Source organism: Hypomesus transpacificus, chromosome 2 (assembly GCF_021917145.1).
Source record: "Hypomesus transpacificus isolate Combined female chromosome 2, fHypTra1, whole genome shotgun sequence".
Lineage (NCBI taxonomy): Eukaryota > Metazoa > Chordata > Actinopteri > Osmeriformes > Osmeridae > Hypomesus > Hypomesus transpacificus.
In genome coordinates, this window is record NC_061061.1 from 8,874,251 (window position 1) to 8,893,574 (window position 19,324).

At 40.7% G+C, this 19,324-nt stretch overlaps 1 protein-coding gene across 1 annotated transcript; it reads right to left on the bottom strand.

The window, feature by feature from the left end:
- Positions 1–588: 588 nt before the first annotated feature.
- LOC124483580 (myosin heavy chain, fast skeletal muscle-like) lies at positions 589–14,382 on the bottom strand. Its single transcript, XM_047044083.1, has 41 exons — positions 14,329–14,382; positions 13,799–13,837; positions 13,289–13,507; positions 12,960–13,103; positions 12,687–12,843; positions 12,549–12,576; positions 12,276–12,384; positions 11,637–11,729; positions 11,487–11,550; positions 11,284–11,382; positions 11,053–11,156; positions 10,838–10,976; positions 10,616–10,734; positions 10,303–10,452; positions 9,931–10,101; positions 9,439–9,742; positions 9,238–9,302; positions 9,019–9,106; positions 8,771–8,888; positions 8,564–8,687; positions 8,113–8,249; positions 7,699–7,954; positions 7,314–7,556; positions 7,049–7,225; positions 6,712–6,857; positions 6,218–6,308; positions 5,669–6,058; positions 5,286–5,412; positions 5,038–5,156; positions 4,719–4,915; positions 4,406–4,589; positions 4,042–4,207; positions 3,719–3,843; positions 3,196–3,504; positions 2,704–2,907; positions 2,473–2,598; positions 1,608–1,778; positions 1,358–1,462; positions 1,151–1,246; positions 850–981; positions 589–723 (listed from the first exon to the last, which is right to left on the bottom strand). Exons 3-41 carry the CDS (start codon positions 13,493–13,495, stop codon positions 706–708), a joined length of 5,802 nt encoding a protein of 1,933 aa, XP_046900039.1. The 5' UTR covers positions 13,496–13,507; positions 13,799–13,837; positions 14,329–14,382; the 3' UTR covers positions 589–705.
- Positions 14,383–19,324: the final 4,942 nt, after the last annotated feature.

Below are 19,324 nucleotides of genomic sequence, written 5' to 3' on the forward strand. Positions count from 1 at the left end.
CATTAAATAATGGTAACATGGGGGCCAGAGTCAAGGATATGTATATTGTCGCATGAGGAGGCCATCAAGAAAAAGATGTGGATTAGTTTTATATCCATCACCACATAGCGGCTAACGTTAACTATCTAGGTACCCACATGACTCACGGGTTGAATTGCCATAGTGGCTAACTGACAAGGTTAAATTCGGCTCATTATTATTTCATTAAAAATAAGGAATTGTGTAAGAAAATTTACATTCTGTCTGTAGAACCAGCAACGAGTCACAATCTTAATACATACCACAGGCACTGTACTTGGTAGGTAAAATAGCCTGGATTATTCTTCAGCTATATGATAAATTATAATTATTTTATCAGTATGTTTTGCATCTTTTGCAGTCACTAAAGGACCCACAAATATGTTTTATTGAAACAACATGGGAGATTTAAGAATTGGCTACACAAACCATGTGTTTTCAAAAATAATTTGGATGCAGACATTTTGTATGTGCTTTATTGACCTGTGTAAACTAATTTCTATGTACAAAGTTGTGCAACCTTAGACAACATTCCTACCACCTACAACAAATCCACAACAAGCCATGATGTTTTGAAAAAAAGTTTCTTTTATTTTTGTTAAACTTCTAAATATCACAATGTAAACCATATTTTATGAAACATAGCAATGTTTAGGCATAGGGTCTTGTTAGTCTTCAGGTTAGTGTCTATTCCGCTTCTTTTGCCTGATTTTAAGAAAAAAACAGGGAATTATTGTATTGAATTTTTATATTTGACTAATGTTCTGACAAAACACTGTAATGCATTTGTTTCTTGTCAGAACTCTTGGTGTGACATTAGTGGATCTTTACCTTTCCAGAGTCACGACTCTTGGTTCTAAGCTTGTTGACCTGAGACTCAGCAATGTCGGCACGCTCCTCAGCCTCCTCTAGCTCATGCTGAACCTTTCTGAACTTGGACATGTGGGAGTTGGACTGCTCCTCCTAGGATAAATTCATTTTGACAAGGTTTCTTTAAAACTTTGTAAATGTGCTTGCTACAGCAATCATTCAGACAAGAAAAACACCATTGGTAAAGCCATAGAGATATACACCGAAAGCTAGGAAAGCTTTATTTAGCATAAGCAAGGCTCAAATAAGTTATTAGACTTACCGCCTCCTCAGCCTGTCTCTTGTAAGCCTTCACTTTAAGCTGCAGCTTGTCCACCAGGTCCTGAAGTCTGGTTACATTCTTCTTATCTTCCTCAGTCTGATGCAGAGAGGAAATATTATTTTTTTCTAATTACACACACTAATGATTTTTCAAAAATATGCAGATATGATAAATATGCTCCGTGTAGTGAGTGGGTTGTTATATTACCTGGTATGTCAGCTCCTTGACTCTGCGCTCATACTTGCGGACTCCCTTGACTGCATCTACACCTCTCCTCTGTTCAGCCTCAACCTCAGTCTCCAGCTCACGCACCTGGGTGGAGAACAGGAGCTCATGGTGAATCCATCACTCCCATGCTAAAAGGTCCTTATTAACAGCATTGTACCGGGAAAACATGGCTTAAGAATATTTAACCTTTCTCAAGGCAACAGGGAACATTTTACGTCTGCAAACTTACTCTGGACTCCAGTTTCTGGAGCTGCTTCTTGCCACCCTTCATGGCTAGGTTCTCTGCTTCATCTAGACGGTGCTGCAGGTCCTTTACTGTCACTTCAAGATTCTTCTTCATCCTCTCAAGGTGAGAGCTGGTGTCCTGCTCCTTCTTCAGCTCTTCTGCCATCATGGCCGCCTGCAACAACAGAATACAGCTTGGTTGAACTGAGGAACTGTGCATACACATAGTATATTGTACTAGGTTAAATGAACAACAATTATTTTACAGTAAAGCATTATATTATCTATACCATATACTTGTGGAATGACCCAAAAAAAACAAAGCCTTATGAGAACTGGATTGCGTAAGAATTAGCACCATCGAACACGTTTCTGCATTCTACTTAGATGGATCAGTGGGGGTCGACACTAGAATTGTGAACGCATAAGTTATGAAGCATGGCCAAAAGGTGGAAGGTATGCTACCATAGGGGTAGGCTACTGTATGATGATATGGTGGTAGTGACTGAATAGTGAATGAGCGAAGCTAGTTCAAGCATGGCACTTGGGCAGAGCACGTCGATAGGCGGCACTTTAAAGGCGCACACATGTACGCACACGCATCCTCGATTACCTTAGTGTTCTGCGCTGCTGCCACCCACCACCATTCCCTTCTCCCCCATGTTGTCTGTCTGTACTCCCCGTTGGGGGATTTAACTTGTTGCTCCCTTCCACATGTCATTCATGCACAGCGAGGCAGGGAGCGCTTCCCCATGTACATCCATTCCGCCAAAGTTAAACCTATTCTCATGTATATGAATAAATGGTGAAATCAATCATGTGAGTGTCTTGACTGAACTGTGCCTTGATACTTAGTTAGCCAGACTCACATCAGTGATGGCCTTCTTGGCCTTTTCCTCAGCATTTCTGGCCTCCTGGACAATGTCGTCCACCTCTCCCTGCACCTGAATCAGGTCAGACTCAAGCTTCTTCTTGGTGTTCAACAGGCTGGTGTTCTGGAAGAGAGTACACATGGCTATTAGCAAAACAAAACCTTTGCCGTGAATGTTATGTAACTTTGTGTTTATGTGTATGTGTGTGTGTGTGTAGGTTGTCCACACCTGGGAATGCAGCAGTCCCACTCTCTCGCTGGCGTCCACCAGCTCCTGCTCGGCCACTTTGCGGCCTCTCTCTGTCTGCTCCAGACCCACTCTCAGCTCTTCAATCTCAGCCACCATCAGACCATTTCTACGCTCCACCATGGCAGCCTGTTCCTTCATGTCGTCTGCGGCCCGGACGGCATCGTCCAGGTGCAACTGGGCATCCTAGAAACACCACAGAGTGTAGAGAGGAATGAGAAGATGCTGATGTGTACAGTATTTCTTAAACTGTCCTCTACTGCTTCAGCAGTACTGTTTGTACTGGAAGGTGTACCTTTCTTTGCAAGGATGATATTATGAATTTTCCTTCTATATATATGCACCCATGTTTTCCAAACCAAAACAACAACTGAGATGGATATTTGAGCTCCCATTTTGAGTCTACATCTGCAGAAATGGTATTAATGTAGTTCACTGCAGTCTACTCATCACTATGGTCAACATTCAGAGTACCTTGAGCTGCCCCTGAACATTCCTCAGCTGCTTCTGGGACTCAGCAGCCTGGCGGTTAGAATGGCTCAGCTGGATCTCCATCTCATTCAGGTCTCCCTCCATCTTCTTCTTGATTCTCAGAGCATCATTCCTGCTGCGGACCTCAGAGTCCAGGGTGCTCTGCATGGAATCCAGCACTCTCTGGCTGTTCCTCTTGATCTGCTCCATCTCCTCATCCTTCTCTGCCAGCTTCCTGTCCACCTCACCCTTGATCTGGTTCAGCTCCAGCTGCACACGCAGAATCTTGGACTCTTCATGCTCCAGTGTTCCCTAAATAAAGGAATGTTTTAGCAAATGTCATTCTTTATTGTGATAATCCTTAGAATGTTTATCATTTCCACTTCATTCTGGAAATGGTGGATAGTTGGGTAGTTGTTATCTTGTTGTTATTATCAGTGACCTATGCACTTAGTAAAGCTCTCTCTTGGAAGTCGCTTTGGATAAAAGCGTCTGCTAAATGAATAAAGGTAAATGTAGCTTGTACCTCAGCCTCCTCCAGAGCTGTCTGGATCTCAGACTTCTCTGTCTCCACTGTCTTCCTGGCCTTCTCCAGCTCATGGATGCTTTTGCCAGTCTCTCCAATCTGCTCGGTCAGGTCAGAGATCTCCTCTGTGATTTGAAAAAACAGAAGCTTGTTCAATTAGCAAGATTAGTTTACTGGATCTAACACGAGTTCAACAGGAAACTGTTTTCCCCCAGTTGATGGATTTGTAAATCAACTAATCCACAGTATAATGAGATGGTGAAATTTGAAATAATTCAATTTTTTCAATAATACAAAAGCACCACACACTACATTTATCTCACGTTGCAAGTTCTTGTTTTCTCTCTTCAGAGTCTCAAGTTGGTCAAGAGCCTCCTCATAGGAGTTCTTCATCTTGAAGAGCTCTGTGCTGAGAGAACGAGCCTCCTTCTGAGCTCCCTCCAGCTCAGCCTGGCCCTCCTCATACTTCTGCTTCCACTCTGCAAGAACCTAGGAGGAAGCACACACAAAAGTAGCCTTTAACAATTAATGTCAACATTTAAACAATGCGTTAGGCTCAAGGCACGAAAGCAGGGCATGAGCATGACAATATAGTTCGGAAGCCCCAATAGCAGATTTAGTTCCATCCTTGTTCCACACTTTACAGAGAATTACATCAAAACCTAGAACTGGCACAATATTTTTCACCTTGTCAAAGTTCCTCTGCTTCTTATCCAGGTTTGCAGCCAGGCCATTGGCTCTCTCAACATCAATCATGAGGTCCTCCACCTCTCCCTGCAGCCTCTGCTTGGTCTTCTCCAGAGAGGCACACTTGGAGTTGGTGGCCTCGATGGTCTCCTCAGCTTCCTGAAGACGCTGAGCCAGCTTCTTTCTGTTGACACAAAAAGTATTGCAATGGTGTTCTGTCCTGAGTGCAAACTTGGAGTGGTGGGGTACTATGAATTACTATCAACTTTCTATATTGTGGGCGTAAGGAAGACTACATTTGTTTTGTACTTACTTGGCCTCTTCCAGCTCCTCTGTCCTCTGGATGGCATCAGTTTCATACTTGGTTCTCCACTGAGCCACCTCAGAATTAGCCTTGGACATGCCACGTTGCAGCTCTGCCTTGGCCTCCTGTTCCTCCTCAAACTGCTCTCTCAGCAGGTCACAGTCGTGGCGGGCAGATTGGACACCATGGGCCAGTGCGTTCTTAGCCTGAGAGGAAAATAATTGGAGATGAGGGTGAAGTAGTAAAGGACCGAAAAAGAGTATTTGCAAACCACTGTACTGTAAAAATGTCATAGTTGAATAACATAGGGCTTCTTTAGTTGTTTTACCTTGACCTCCTCCTCAACGTGCCTCTTGAGTTCCTCAATCTGCTGGGTGTAGGCCTGCTTGCCTCTGGTCAACTGAGACACCAGGGCTTCCTTCTCCTCCAGCTGGCGACCAAACTCACCTGTGGGGAATTAAGGAAGCTCTTCCTCAGGTCTGATTCTCTATTATACTTGTTTTATGTAATTGTTTCAATATACACCTTCTGGAACATATTTCTGCATGTAGGCTTTTGAACAAATAGGTTCCGTACCGTTCTCAGTGAGGAGTCGGGCTCTCTGTCCACTGATGTCATTGACCTGGCGAACATTCTCATCGTTCTTGGTCTTGATCTCACTGAGCTGGTCCTCAAGGGTACGGCACATCTTCTCCAGATTGCCCTGTGGAACAAACATCATGTTTCGATCACATAGATACTATCGCTTTTTTTTTCTTGTAGTGTAACACAATGTTTTCCAATTGAAGTTGTGAAATCCCTAAATTGTCAAAATGTAGTAAATTATTTGAAATTACAAAGGTGCCTTTAAGAGGGTATTTAGAATCAGTAAAAGGTGAACATAAAAAGGCTTTCCACAAACCTTGGTAACCCACTTTAAAACCCAACCTTTGCTGTTTAGGTCTATTTGTATCACTGACCTTAGCCTTAGCAACGGCCTCCATGTTAGAAGAAAGGTCATCAATCTCCATCTTGTATTCACTCTTCTCTTTCTCCAGCTTCTGTTTGACGCGCTGCAGGTTGTCGATCTGCTCTCCCAGCTCTGCCACACTGTCAGCCTGCTTCTTCCTCAGGGCTGAGGCTGTGGACTCATGCTGCAGGGTGGACTCCTCCAGGTCACGTCTCAGCTTCTGGAACTCAGCCTCTCGCTTCTTGTTCATCTCAATCTGAGCAGATGTGGCGCCTCCAGCCTCCTCCAGCCTCTCACTGATCTCCTCAAGTTCCCTGGACAGATCAGCCCTCTGCTTCTCCACCTTGGCCCTGGCAGCACGCTCAGCCTCAATCTCCTCTTCCAGCTCTTCAATACGAGCCTACAGTAGATAAAAACATTTAGCATCAAAGTCTCAAAATTCTGGCCCACATACGAGAGGAAAAGGACTAAATAGACAACGTGGATTTTAAACACAAGCAAGGGTAATATCATCAAGGCAAAACCTGGAAATGTTACTTGTCTAGCAACTACAGTGCACCTGGAGCTCCTTGATCTTCTTCTGCAGCTGGGCACCCAGAGACTGCTCATCCTCAACCTTGCTGAGGAGCTGGCTGGTCTCAAAGTCCTTCCTTTAGTGCACACATTAATCCATGTAAGAGTTTGGTTTTGTGTCATTGAGTGGAAATTTAAAAAGGAAAGCACATCCATAATTTTTTATTTTGTTAAGTATTTCAAAACAAAAGCCTTGTTATCCCTAATGATAAAGATACTACAATTAAGTAATATATAAGTTATCTGATTAGTATAATTAGAAACAAAACTCAGTTTCATAGGTCTTCATTATTGCATTACTTCAAGGTGAGTAATATGCATAATCAATGTGAAATAAATGACCTGTAGATAGGGTTGAACATTGGACGTCGAAATAATTATGTTGAAGAAATATGAGGTGGAAATTCAATGTAAGGATTGCTGGAGTAAATGAAATCAATAAAATGTCAAAAATGTCTCTTAGGATTATACAATACTTACTTCTTAATCTTTTCATCGGACTGCTGCTTGTCGTTCTCCAGGTCCATTATGGACTCCTGGGCCAGTTTCAGGTCTCCCTCCAGCTTTCTCTTGCCTCTCTCCAGGTCCATACGGAGCTTCTTCTCTTGCTCCAGAGAACCTTCAAGCTAGAGGACAAAACAAATTTCTCATAATCAAGCTTTGATGTTAACAGCTATTTATTCCTAACACGTTATATTAGTCAGTTGTCCTACTGAATCCCTAAAATGATTTTATTATGTAAGATTAAATTCAATAACCAATAGAGGCAAAGTTGGCTAAAACCCTAAATTGTACACGAAAAGATAACTTGACTCACATCATCAACTTGCTGTTCCAGCTTGGTCTTGGCCTTGGTCAGAGTGTTGACTTTGTCCTCCTCTGCCTGCAGGTCATCCAGTGTCTGCTGGTGGGCCTCTTGCAGGGCTTTCTTCTCCTTGGTCAGCTTGGCAACACTCTCATCTTGAGATGCCATCTCCTCTGTCAGGTTTTTAACCTGCCCAAGACAAAGTTAGTTCAAGTGAAAACTAATGTTTGGTGCTTTTGAACAAAATACTGCTTGGATATTGGTGAGATGTTGATACCTTGTTCTCTGTGGCATGTTTCTCTTTCTCCACTTTGGCAAGCGTAAGCTCCAGATCATCAATGTCCTTCTTCAGCTCAGAGCACTCATCCTCCAGCTTCCTCTTCTTGGCTGTCAGCTCAGCATTGATCTCCTCCTCATCCTCCAGCCTTTCTGTTGTCTCTTTGAGTTTAGCCTCCAGCTGGATCTTGCTCTTGATCAGACCCTCACATCTCTCCTCAGCATCATTCAGACCTTCTGATTCCTTAGAATAACAGAAAATGGTTAGACTTGAATGTGGTGTATGTGTGTGTGTGTGTGTGTGTGTGTGTGTGTGTGTGTGTGTGTGTGTGTGTGTGTGTGTGTGTGTGTGTGTGTGTGTGTGTGTGTGTGTGTGGCTCACTCACAGATGCAACTTGGAGAGCCAAGTCATTCTTCTCCTGAATGAGGGACACCATTTTCTCCTCCAGCTCCTTCTTGCGAGCCTCAGCCTTGGTAAGAGCAACTTTACATTTCTCATAGTCCTCTTTCATGTTGGCCAGCTCCTTCTCTGTCTCAGCACTTTGCAGGAGAGGCTTGATCTTGTAGTAAACCTTCATCCATGGCCAGTGTTTCACATTCATGAATGAGCGGACATTGTACTGGATGGTGTAGATAGACTCTCTGATAATGAGAGATAGACACAGTAATTCTTTAGTCTATCATGCCATCAAGGCCAAGATAGCCATCATTCAAAAATTATAAGTTTACATAATTATTCTAACAATAGCTTCATGCAAATACTTGTATCAATATTTCTCCTGTTATCATCTCCATTTTACCTCCTCTCCATCATCTTGGTAAACTCTTTCCTCATCACGTATCCACGAGCAAGAGCCTGTGTCATGGTTACCAGAGTAGCAAGCTTCTCATCTCTCATCTCCTCAAGGACACCAAGCAGACCAGCTTTGAAGAACACCTGAGACACAGGTTTAAAACAAAACTTAAATGAACAACATAAACACTTCTAGTGTTAACATATTGTAATCTCAAATAGAAAGCAAAGTGGATCAAATAAATGCCAATGAAATGACTTGCTGAGGATTTATAATACGGTACATTTCTCATATGTGGTCATATTCTGGTCTCATGTTATTAAGATTGTTGGATTGCTCTTGAAAACTTTAAACTGCATTTTGAATGTTTACCAGGTACATGAGATATTTAATAACCTCTGTAGGTCACAAACACGAGTTGCCAGTATCCCATCATCAGTAGTGTATGGTATGTTACCTTGGTGTGTCCAAACTTGTACTCTTCATGGTTCACATCAATTGACCCAAGCAGCTTCTCAGATGCCTTCTTGTTATCCATAAACTGGCCTTCGGGGATTACACCGGCATTCAATACTTTGTATCTGAATAGGGAGAAATGTGTTTTATTAATTGATATGTTGTTATCTATCTACCATATATTTGTTGTGTTTGTGTGTTACATTACCTCTGCTTGAAGTCAGCATAGAGGATTCTGCTGGGGAAGCCCTTTGTGCAAATCCTAATACCCTCCAGCACACCATTACACCTCAGCTGGTGGATAACCAGGAAGTTCTCCATCAGACCTGGATGAAACATTTAGGGTCAGCTATTTACTCTGTGGAACTTAATCGTAGAAATAATAATCAAATGAATTTACTCTGTTTAAAGTAATAATGACTTAAGAGAAATAATACGTAAAACAATATGTTTTACCTGGAGTCTTTGACTCATTGGGGATCAGACAACGCACAAAATGAGGGTGGGTGCTCCTCAAGTTGGTCATCAGCTTGCCCAAGTTCTCCTGTAAGGTTGTTATAAAGCATTGTTACTCTCAGATATTATTCATAATAAAGCTGAAATGCTCACTTTTATTAAAGTACAATCACAGCATGAAACTATTGCAAATGATATATATTTTTAAACCTCACTCACTCTGAACTGAGAGGACACAGTCTGCATGGAACCTCCCTTCTTCTTGCCTCCTTTCTTTGTGGTATCTGTTATAGGAGTGTCAGGAGTTAATAAATTAATATGTCTTGTAGCTTGAACGATACTGTTAATTCATTAACAAATCATGTTAATATGTTCAATGTATGGACCTGTGTGTTTGTAATCTAATTCAACCATACTAACCCTCAGGTGGAGCAGCAACATAGAGTGTGGCCAACAGTTTAGTTGACGACTTTCCATACAGCTGAAGCACAGAGTCGTTCAGGGGATCCTTGTTCTTGTCCAGCCAGCCAGTGATATTGTAGTCCACTGTACCAGCATAGTGGACCAGGGAGAAGTGGGCCTCTGCCTTGCCCTTTGCTGGTTTAGGCTTCTCAAATGCCTTAGTCTTTCCAAGATGTTGGTCATACAGCTTGTTCTTGAAAGAAGTGTCTGAAGCCTTGGGGAACATGCACTCCTCTTCAAGGATGGAGAAAATGCCCATTGGCTGTGTAGAAATATAAAGTTATCAGTCAAATATACTGTGTATAAGAAACAGCATAATTGAATAAGACATATAATAAGCTCTGTGATATGATAAGAACATGTCCGTTTATTCATACTGTATCTACATGTATGAATAACCTCGTATCCTTGCCAGGTGTGAAACATCCACAGTTTTTACAGACACCTCACCTTCTCAATAAGCTCAATGCAGGCAGCCAAGTCCATGCCAAAGTCAATGAAAGCCCAGACAATGCCCTCCTTCTTGTACTCCTCTTGTTCCAGGACGAACATGGTGTGGTTGAAGAACTGTTGCAGTTTCTCATTGGTGAAGTTGATGCACAGCTGCTCCATGCTGTTGTACTATAGATTTGCACATTTTGGCAGAACTTTATTGAACGATCCCACCACACCGTATGTATTTTTTTTTAACTTAAGTTTGCACTTGATTTTTGTTCTTCTAAATCAAATCATTACAGTAACATAGAGTAGATTCTATCTGTATTGTTTAATGACACACGAAGTAAACTTTTGAATGTATTTCAAATAATTTTTCAAACTCACGTCAAAGATCTCAAAACCAGCAATGTCAAGCACACCGATGTAGTAGTTCCTTGGCTGCTTGGTGTCCAACATCTGGTTGATGCGGACGACCATCCACAAGAACATCCTCTCATAGATGGACTTGGCCAGAGCACTCACTGAATTGGTCACCTGTGTTATAATGTTGGTTCCATTTAAACATTGATTTCATTTTATGAATTGTTATTTACCTGTAATAATTGAAAACACTATGCTAAAAAGATATTACAATCAAGCTTTATTTCTAACAGCATGTCAGTTAAAAAAATTGCTCTGATGCTTATTAAAGCTTTACCTGAGGCACTGTCTGACCCTTGGTCACATACTCATTGCCGACCTTCACTCTGGGGTAGCACAGGGCTTTCAGCATTTCAGCTGAGTTCAGACCCAGAAGGTAGCCAATTTTATCAGCCACTGGGGAGAGAAAGGAGCAATGTGCATCAGAGTGCAATGTTTACCACAGGAATAGAGATAAATGAATGCTCTTTAGAACATCAATACAAACAACTTGGCTTACCCTCTGTGCCATCTGGCTCAGCCTGCTCCTCACGCTGCTTCTGCTTGAAGTGCATGTTGCCATGGTGCATGACAGCACCGGTAAACTTGTAGATGCTCATCTTCTCTTCACCGGTGAAGCCCAAGATATCAATAGCATCCTGGAGGGGGAAATAAAGTTTACAATAAACCACCAATACATTATGATTTTCAAGTTCAACCCTTTTACTGACTTACATCTGTGGCATCAAGCTCGACTGTGTCATCAATACTGGCCACAGTGATCTGACCCTGGCTGATCATGGGGTAGTCATAGGGGTTGGTGGTGATAAGTGACATTTCTGTGGAAACAAAACTCAAATGATTATCACCCAAGGCATGTGTACATTTTATGTAAAAGTCTGAACCCTCAATGAGTGGACAAAGGAGTAAATGCCATACAGAACATCTTTCCCTACAGTGCCTCACCAACAAGCTCAGGTTTGTGGTTGGTCATCATCTGGTAGAAGATGTGGTAGCCTCTCTCATCAGGCAGCTGGAAGCTTACTCTGGACTTCTCCAGCAGGTCTGTGAGAGACATGGTTGAAAGGTTAGAGAAAAATTAGAACAATTTGAATGGACACTAACATTTATTTAAAGGATCAACTGGGAATTTATCCTAACCTACTTACAGGTCTCAATGTCAGCACTTGCCAGTTTTCCATTCATGTGGAAGTGAATCCTAATGAATTTACCCTGAAAGAGTGCATAGAGAGGGATTTTTCAACAAGTTTTACAAGATGTAAAATGTAAAACAATATATATTTTCCCTCCAAACTTACAAAGCGGGATGAGTTGTCATTCCTCACTGTCTTGGCATTACCGTAGGACTCCAGTAGAGGGTTAGCTGCAATGATCTGATCCTCAAGGGAACCCTGAAGGGAGACAAACCAATTGATTATGTAGACTTATCACCAATATTCCAAAATAATTATCTTGTCACTTCGTCTTTAATCACTTCCCCTAGACTAGGTCTAACCATGTTTTTATATTATCGTTGAACACCTTTAGTTTAATATGTTTGGTCAGAGTTAACACAGTACCCCCCACTTAAAGAATGTCATAAATCCTTAACTTCTTAAGTTTCTATTTAAGTAACATGCTAATAGTCTTATTAATGATATGCCGTATGTAAAACTACAACAGGACTACTGTCAAGAATGACAACATATTTTGAAGATATAAACTATATTTTAACTACCGTATACGAAGGGAGTATGCTTGTTTTCAAATGTGGGGGGTGATGCAGCCAATGACTATAATTTTCTTAATAAAAATGTGAGGATTTATTTACAGTTTTCATGTCAAATGAAACACACACCCTTGAACTGTACCTTGGAAAAACTTTTTTGGGGGGCTGAAAACAATGATGGGTCAACAATTGATGGCATGCTCTTTATATGGTGTATGTAAGGTCATACCTGCATTTTGCCGGGTACTACTTCCTTCTTCCCTCCAGAAACAGCAATTGTGGCAAAGTACTGGATGACACGTTTGGTGTTTACAGTCTTTCCAGCACCGGATTCTCCACTAGTTTATTAGATCATAAAAATATATTTTAGTGTGCATGAACTAAAATAAGTGTTGTCAAACTTCCTAAGTCATTAATCACGACTATTTTCATATTTATATACATATAAGTATATATATAGTATATACATAAAATATACACTCAGTTAATGTCTTAAACTTACGTGATTAGGACTGACTGGTTCTCCTTATCTGAAAGTAAATTGAAAAAATTAATATGTCGGAAGTGATACGAGAAGCAAATAAGAATACATTCGTCCATCCTGTTATGAATTCAGCCATCCATCAGTGAGCGTCCATACCAGTCAACATGAACTGATAGGCGTTGTCAGAGACGGAGAAGATGTGGGGTGGAGCCTCCATGCGCTTCTTCCCTCTGTAGGCGTTGACCACTTCCATGTCATATACAGGGAGCCACTTGTAGGGGTTCACCGTGGCACAGAAGAGCCCAGAGTAGGTCTGCATATGAGCAGAGAGTAAAGGGATATATTGCTATTAAAGTTCAAGTATACATTTTCTGAGGGTTTCATTTGCTTCCTTAAGGTGTCTCATGTCTATATGTGTAGTTTTCTTACGTAGATCATCCATGCGGCATAACGCTCTTTGAGGTTATACAGGACAGTAGCTTCACTGAGGTAGGTCATCATGGCCATGTCCTCAATCTTATCATATTTAGGAGGGTTCATCTGCAAGACGTCCTCTTCTTTGAAGGATTTAACCTGAAATATGATGTCAATTACATGCATGAAGCCTACACGAATTGAATAATATCAAAATTTTCTGTGAATTTAAATCATATTTTATAGTTTTTAAACAGCTTAAATGTGTCAGTAACTGTGGCTGCAAAATACAGATGTACAGAAACAAGTCCACCAAATAGTTTTTTCATCAAGTATCCTCTTACCTCCTCTGTGATAAGTACTTTCACATCACACTTCCCGCCATCTCTCTTAACAACCAGACCCTTGAGGTACAACTCCTTGACATCGGGTACATAGCAGGCATTCTTAGAATCAAATGGTGCAGCCTGGGCCTCAAGCCTCTCCCTCTCAGGTTTACGAAGGTAAATGGCGGCCTTGCCATATATGGCCATCTCCGCGTCCGTACTCATGGTGCTGACTCACTGGGGAAAAAATATATCACTGTTAAAAAATCTATTCCTTCTTTAAATTATGATCTATAAATTATGTTCCCTTTCTCATTAATTCATAATTATCCTGTGGGCCTGAAAGTCTAAAAGATGAATGCATTTATTGTATATTACTGTAAAGTAAGTAGGCCTCAGAAGCCTACAAAAGGTGTAGAATAAATGTAAAATATATTAATTCATTTTATGCAATTACAGTCATAGATATACTGATCGTGCTTCGACTGAGTAGTATACATTCGTATATAGCATCAAACTATGTCTCACCTGTTTTTCCCCTCCCAGATGAAATTGACTTAGTTGGTGCTGTAAAATATGTTTGTTTTGAGTTTTTTTTTTTTTTATCCAGAGATAACACAATCAGAACAACATATACAATATTTACATGTCATTGCTATACCTTCCATCACATTTGAATGTTAGATAGTAGGGATGCACTTATAAGAAAATGATTGGTCAATACCGTAAACCAATATTCAAATAGCACCAAGTCCAAGGCCAGATTAATACCCCAAAGGGCCCCTTGGCACTGAAGCTCATGTGTAAACAACTTTTATTTTATTCTGATTGGATAATTATCAAACTCGAAAGGCAAGCAAGCCTTGTGTAGACTGTTTCTACGTAGCCCCCCCAAAAAACATCTCCGATCTCGGAGGGCCCCTCTATGCCCAAGAGCCCCTGGGCACGTGCCCAGATTGCCCATATGGTAGATCCGGCCTTTGCCAAGGCAAACCTAATTACCACGTAATAATGTGCCTGATGTCAATAAAGAGATGCAAAAATATCAAGTATCTTACCCCACTGGTGGAAGTTGTCTGTCCATGGATGCTGCTCTGTTGGACTCCTTATATCTAGTGGAGAGTGATTAGCAAGCAGAAGTTATTTGTGGGCTACTCTCCTAAAGGAAATGGATTAGAGACAAGAGTCTACAGTTTGACTTTTACCCCGTCCCTCCCTTTCCCCTCTTCTCTCTGTCTCTTTTGCATAATACAGGACATTTCTGAATATATTCAACATTATGTTCCGTTTTCTTAGTTTTAAAATATATTTTTTATGAGCTAATTTATATACGTTATACAATAATGTATACAAAGGCCTAAGTTGGATTTTTCTTAAGTACAGTAAGCATTAAAGGTTTTACTGAGTACAGTACTAGATCCAGCGGTATCATCTGGAATCCATATTTATAATTGTTTTGTTGCTTTACAGCATGCAGTTTGCATACCTTTTTACCAGTTCGCTAAACTTGTGTGAAAACGGAAATCCAGTTTAATTCTAAAACACAGAAATCATTTTGAATAGATTCTCCAGAAAAATGTAAAAAGTGTTTTTATTTGAAAGGCAACATTGGGTGTATTATTTCAAATCCAATGTGAAGAGTATAGAGATAAAATATCCCACATACATGAGTGAATTGTATGGATTTTATAATGATGACTTTGAAATGTGTCCAGGTCTGGTTTCTAGTATCTTAATCTTATTCAGTCCATTGAAATCTAAGACCTATTTATTTTGGATAATAAAACATCGAATTACATGATCTACTGATTTAGCAAGCCATAGACATTTACAGTAGGCTTACTATCATTCCAGTTATAAGGAGACAACGTGTAAAGATGTCACGCCTGTATTTCAGGTTTCTCTGGTTGGAAATGAATTAACTTCATCCCAAAGCTTTGATGACATTTACTGAGGCTGAGACCAACCATTTGTGCTGCATGTCTGGCTTGATTACAATTAGGACATATTTGACTTAGAAAGGTTGTAAAACTTGTCAAATTATTACAAACTACTTAACAAAAAGTCAGTCAAGTAAGGGCCAACCAACTCAAAATGAATTATTGCAGTGGGGTAATTGAGCAGTTTTGTATGATTCTTGCATGACCATTGACAATGACACATTTTACAGCAGTGAGTTGTTACTACTTGGGTGTGTTTTATATCTACTGGGAGTTTGCCTGACACACAAGCAATTATTTTGGTAGCTCAAGTAGCGCTGGTAGCTTGGACCAATAAACCACAAACAGTCATATCCCCAAGTTTAATGTCCAATTTGGAATTTGAGATTTCAAATGCCATGTCAGGCCAGTAAATTACTTTCACATGCCTCCTATGAAAGGCCAGAGAAGGTTTTGGCTTGGCATACCTTCAGGGCTATTTACTTCATCATGGTATCAATGTCCAAAATATGAATGGGATATCTTGTGGTGGAACAGACATATATGGTCACATTGCTTTCTTGCCCACCACCTTGACATTACCATGTTGGAAAACAGCTTGACAGGACAAGAAATATACTAATTCAGCAGTGCCACATGAGATGTATGTCAGAGATTACTTATATGGTTGTCGAAGCAATAATAACCTTGACCTCTGAGAGATATGTTTTCTGTTGATGGTAAGAATGATAGGGATAAGAGAAACATGAATATGTTCATATTAATATTTCGATGTTACATGTAAATTCATTTAATAGGTCTTTGGTACAACTACTAACTTAAGCAATCGTGTAAATGTTGTGTTACATTAATCTTCATAGACCCGCTATCCTTCAAATTCTATGACTACAGTGCACACACACACACAAACAAACAGACACAGACACAATCCCACACATCCAGGGCCGTTCCTAGGCATAGGCGACATAGGGTGGCATCAAGAGGGGAGCGGCAAATTCCGAAGTTCATCCATTAATTAACCGTCCCGCACCACCAGCAGAGGGCGCCAAGTCACATATCTGTGTTGTGGTTGGGGGGCGCCCCCGGGGGGGGGGGGGGGAGGGGGCTGGCGGCATCCCGATTTGGGGGGGGGGGGGGGGGGGGGGGGGGCTGTTCATACATCTCGCCCATGGCGCCGAATGTGCTAGGAACGGCACTGCACACATCCACAAACACACACACGATGAGCAATAAATCATTTGTCAGAGGTATCTCTCTAAGCAAGACAGTTTAGGTTAAGAGGTTATTCAACAGTTTGTTCAGCCTGGCTGGATTCCAGGCTCCTCGAAGATTCGTGTTCCAGTGGCTTCTACAGTATCTCAGTTATGACAGTTAAATACAACTACAGAATACTGTAGTAACTCGTACAGTAAGACGTACAGTGAGCTGCAGATGTAGATGAGAATTAGTATGAGATAATCACAGTCAAACACAGGGGTGGAAATCTCATATATAATTTGGGGGGGACAATTACATGACATTTTCTCAAGGGCTATTTTGAGGGGGTACACCAAAAAGTAGTGCTGTAATACATTAGCTACGTTATAATGTATATTATCCCCCCCTGTATTTCCGCCAATGGTTATACATACATATTGCTGGTCATTGTTTTTCACATAAAAAATTATATTCTAAGACTCTAACATCTAAAATGTTTAGCAAACACCCTATGGGAAAAGACACGCTTTAGACTCCTCTCGAATTCTTATTAACCGAGATGAGTGACAGAGAGTAGTTTCCATTAATCCTTAATAATCTGTAGCCAGTCTTTGAAAGGCAGTATATATATACAGGATGCCAATGTGTGTTGTTAGCGTGGTATCCCCACAGTGACTTATTATTCTTTGACCAAAAGGAGACACAGGTTGCTCATTAGAAAAATTGTAGGATAACCTCTTTCATTTGGGCAAAACCAAGAATTTTTGAAGTATAGCTTGATATGGCTCATGGCTTGGTTACTGAGAGGGACCTCTTAGAACGCAAAGGTCTGACTGATGATGTCGACCAGACAATATACTGAGTGCATGCACACCATCCACCGCAAGGGGCTATGCATCGTGTTGGTGAAACCTTTTTGCATTTTGGCACGCTATCTGGAGTAACAAATCTCCTCAGTTTTTGATCTGCTACGGTATGTCAAGGTTCGGGATACCTTTGTCTGCGAGGAGACTCTCTCACAGGCTCTGCCAGACTATGAGTATCGTGTGTGGTTCTATGGGGTGTCCCGCGCCACTTGTCATTCATTCTGACTCATTCCACCAGAGGAGTGAAAGTTTCAGTAGCTATCCTCAGGGGTGTGGGATTGGGCAACATTTGTGATTTGGCACAATTTTCATGAAGAAAATCTTTTGTTTTCACAAGGAACACACTGCCATGCAAATACGCTCACTGACTCATCGCATGGACAAACACCTGTCACACAGTTTTACAATTAGCAATCAGAGCTTTAGCATAAAAGGGCAACAGGTGACATCTTCTGTTTTTGAGCATTGGATGCCAACATTGGAAACATAGGCAGAGGCAGAGGAGTGAGAGTAAGAGGAGGAGGACACGGAGGATTACGGCAAATACAAAGAATAATAATAATAATGTAACTGTATGCACTATACAGTAAATTCCTCTGTTGTTTTGTATGTAGACCACTGTATGTGCAACTTTGTGTTGGTTGGGATGTACACTGTGTACATTGTTTTTCTGTGAAAAATATGTAAAATATATTTGTTACCATGTATTTCTGTGTTCTGAGTATAAAAACAATATTCTCAAATATTTTTCAACAGACTTATGTATATACTGTCTGTAGTAAGTGTAACACTGAACAAAAAAAAGGCCTAACTCACTATGATGAATGAAGAAGAAGTGTTTTCCATTCATCATAGTGTTTTACATTGAGCACATCAGTGTTCAAATGGTTCTTATAAATGTGTATTCATACGAGGGTTTGTGCTTGTCATTTGAAAACAAAATACAATTTTGAGATTAAATAACATTGTTTTGAATGTAAAGTTTAATTTTGCAGGAGAAATGAGGGGTTTTGCCCATTGTGTGTGTGTTTTTATGATTTGTGTGTAGAGTTCTGAGACTATGAGGTATGCATTCAGAAAATGTGTGTAACCAAACGAGAAAAACTGTAATTTAAACTTCAATGTTCTAGCCTAATCATTTACCATAGGGAGTGCTGTACCCCCCTACTTTGGGTTTGATTCGCCTCCAGGAGGCCACCCAATAACTTCCTTCTGCCACCCCATTGCCACCCCGAATGAAAATCTCTAGATCCGCCCCTGGATGAGTTATTTTTGTATTCATTCCAAACCCCTGATTGCTTGTTGTGTATATTTGCTTGTTAGTGCTTACACATGGATAATTGGTTGTTAAGGGTGTTTGAATTGCGCTGGTTTGAGTTTACTTATCAAACGGCAGTGTTTTCTGAATGACATAATGGTGATAATTGTGTCTTAAAGTGAGAGGTGTGTTTGGACTTTTGCAAAGAAGTGTGAATGAACCTGAGAAATGTGTCAAAAAGGCTAAATGTGTTAAAAGATTGGGGTATATGGTCTTTCTGCTGGGATTTGGCAAAATGGTTTTCTGAGGATTGCTTACACATACTTGTTGTGTGTTAGCAATGGAGAAAAACTGTAACTTGGACATGTGGGAGTTGGACTGCTCCTCCTGGGTGGCATTGAGAGCAGGTTTGAACATTAGCAGAATGCCCATCGCATTTTAAAAGGCTGATTTGGTTCATTACTATATTACTTTGTAATCAAGTCTAATTCTGTAATATCACATTCATATTACAGTTTTTCACAATTGTTAACACAAGTTTATCAAAACAATAACGGCTTTCTCAAAACTGCACACACAAAACTGAAAACCTCACACACAAAATGCGAAACCTGACACTCCCTTTGCAAGATGACTCTGCCATCAAATCTCTTACCTGTTTACAAAATTGAACTCATGTTCTCATTTGGTACACACAGCCATATTTTCAAATGACACACACACATTAATAACAGTACACACAACTAAGCATTTGCTGCACACTACTAAGCATTCACAGCACACTGTAGTGCAA

What these genes read in the sequence shown, in the direction of transcription:
- LOC124483580 (XM_047044083.1), bottom strand. Translation starts at nt 13,495, where the DNA reads ATGAGTACGGACGCGGAGATGGCCATATATGGCAAGGCCGCCATTTAC. An exon ending in AGGCCGTTGCTAAGGCTAAG is followed by an intron (nt 5,413 to 5,668) that starts GTCAGTGATACA and finishes TTTGTTCCACAG; the next exon opens with GGCAATCTGGAGAAGATGTG. An exon ending in TGGGACTGCTGCATTCCCAG is followed by an intron (nt 2,599 to 2,703) that starts GTGTGGACAACC and finishes ACTCTCTTCCAG; the next exon opens with AACACCAGCCTGTTGAACAC.